At 48.3% G+C, this 1,635-nt stretch overlaps 1 protein-coding gene across 1 annotated transcript; it reads left to right on the forward strand.

Annotated features, from left to right (window-relative positions):
- tcf15 (transcription factor 15) lies at positions 1–1,139 on the forward strand. Its single transcript, XM_072449223.1, has 2 exons — positions 1–686; positions 864–1,139. The coding sequence occupies exons 1-2, from the start codon at positions 219–221 to the stop codon at positions 924–926; spliced, it is 531 nt and encodes a 176-aa protein (XP_072305324.1). The 5' UTR covers positions 1–218; the 3' UTR covers positions 927–1,139.
- Positions 1,140–1,635: the final 496 nt, after the last annotated feature.

Below are 1,635 nucleotides of genomic sequence, written 5' to 3' on the forward strand. Positions count from 1 at the left end.
CGTCCCGGGGCTGAGGGCTCCGCCCCCGCGGTTATAAGAGTCCATTTGACCGGTGCTGACCATTCCTCCGGAGCCCCCGCTCTCTGTCCCGGGGCGTTTAAAGCTTCTGTGGCTGTCCAGGTCCGCGCTGATGGAGGCCTAGCATCGGGAACCTTATTTTCTTCACGGGACTTTAAACTTGGACTATATATAGCCTTATAGCCGCTTGAACTGTCAGGATGGCGTTCGCCATAATGCGCCCTGTGGCCACGCACTTGATCTACTCAGACTTCACCATGACTTCTGAGGACGAGGACAAGTGCAGTGAAAGTGACGGCAGCTCCGAGCAGAGTTTCTGTGGCTCCTCATCGGAGAAGCGCAGAAGAACGTCCCGCAAACTGGACGGTGGCACCACGGTAATCAAACAGCGGAGCGCGGCCAACGCCAGAGAGCGCGGACGGACCCAGAGCGTCAACACCGCGTTCACAGCTCTGCGGACTCTCATTCCCACCGAGCCCGTGGACAGAAAACTCTCCAAGATTGAGACGCTGCGGCTCGCGTCCAGCTACATCTCACATCTGGCCAACGTGCTCCTGTGTGGAGACGGTGGCGCTGACGCACAGCCGTGCCTCGGAGCGCACGAGAGAGGCAACGGGCCCAAGCCCCGGACCATCTGCACTTTCTGCCTCAGTAACCAGAGGAAAGGGGTGAGCGACAGTCATCATTTAATAGCTCTGCTTTCTTGTAATGAAGTGCAACATATATTTTCCATTTCCCTCAGTTCTTAAACATGCTTTTTCTGTTCCTCCTCTGCACATTAATAATTTAAACTGCAGTGAATGTGACGCACTAAAGTGCATTTGTCTGTATCTTTTGTCTTGCAGATTAAGGACGGGAAAGACTGTTTAAGAATGCGAGGACTGGCTCAATTGCGCATGAGACGCTAAAATAATGGACATGAACAACTGTAACTCCTCAGACTCTCAGGGAAGTCAAAGCTGGTCTTACACAACAGGCGCACATGGATACATGCTGGATACACTATGGACACTAACTGATATTTATACTTGACTGAGAAGTAAATCCTAAATGCAGTGCATTTGCTTGAGTTTTGTCTTTTTGAAAAAGTTTTAAATAAAGTTTATTTTATCAAAATAAAACGTTTGTGTTTTTGATAACTGGACTTTCATTGATATTTAAACTTTCTTTTGATTTTGCATTTAGGGCTACTTATTCCACTTTCTTTCCCTTCCTTCCTTTGACAAATGGCTTGGACAAACTCAGGCCCGGGCCGAGACCAAACGGACTGAGGGTGCATCCAAATTTCAAAGGGCCGGGGCAAAGATGATACTCTTCCATTAAGTGTCATTATTTAACACACTTGAAATTAGGGTGCAAAGACTTAAAAATGAGGTTGCAATGCTCCGTTTTGCCCCCTGTAGACCCGGGCCTGTCTTAAATATGTGTTTGTGTCTTCATAAAGATGACACTCTACCCACTCACTGTACTCAGTCTTACTAAGACGTTTGTTATGAGGCTCTGGTTCAGTGTTTCCGCTGTCACGCCGCGGTGTCATTTTTCCAAACTTGTGTTTTTTGAAGTCTGTTATCAATTAGTCACGGAAAATAGTAGCCCACCCTCTGCCCACGGAGCCCC

This window comes from Eucyclogobius newberryi, unplaced genomic scaffold (assembly GCF_026437365.1).
Source record: "Eucyclogobius newberryi isolate DKJ021-1_F unplaced genomic scaffold, fEucNew1.0.hap1 SCAF_17, whole genome shotgun sequence".
Lineage (NCBI taxonomy): Eukaryota > Metazoa > Chordata > Actinopteri > Gobiiformes > Gobiidae > Eucyclogobius > Eucyclogobius newberryi.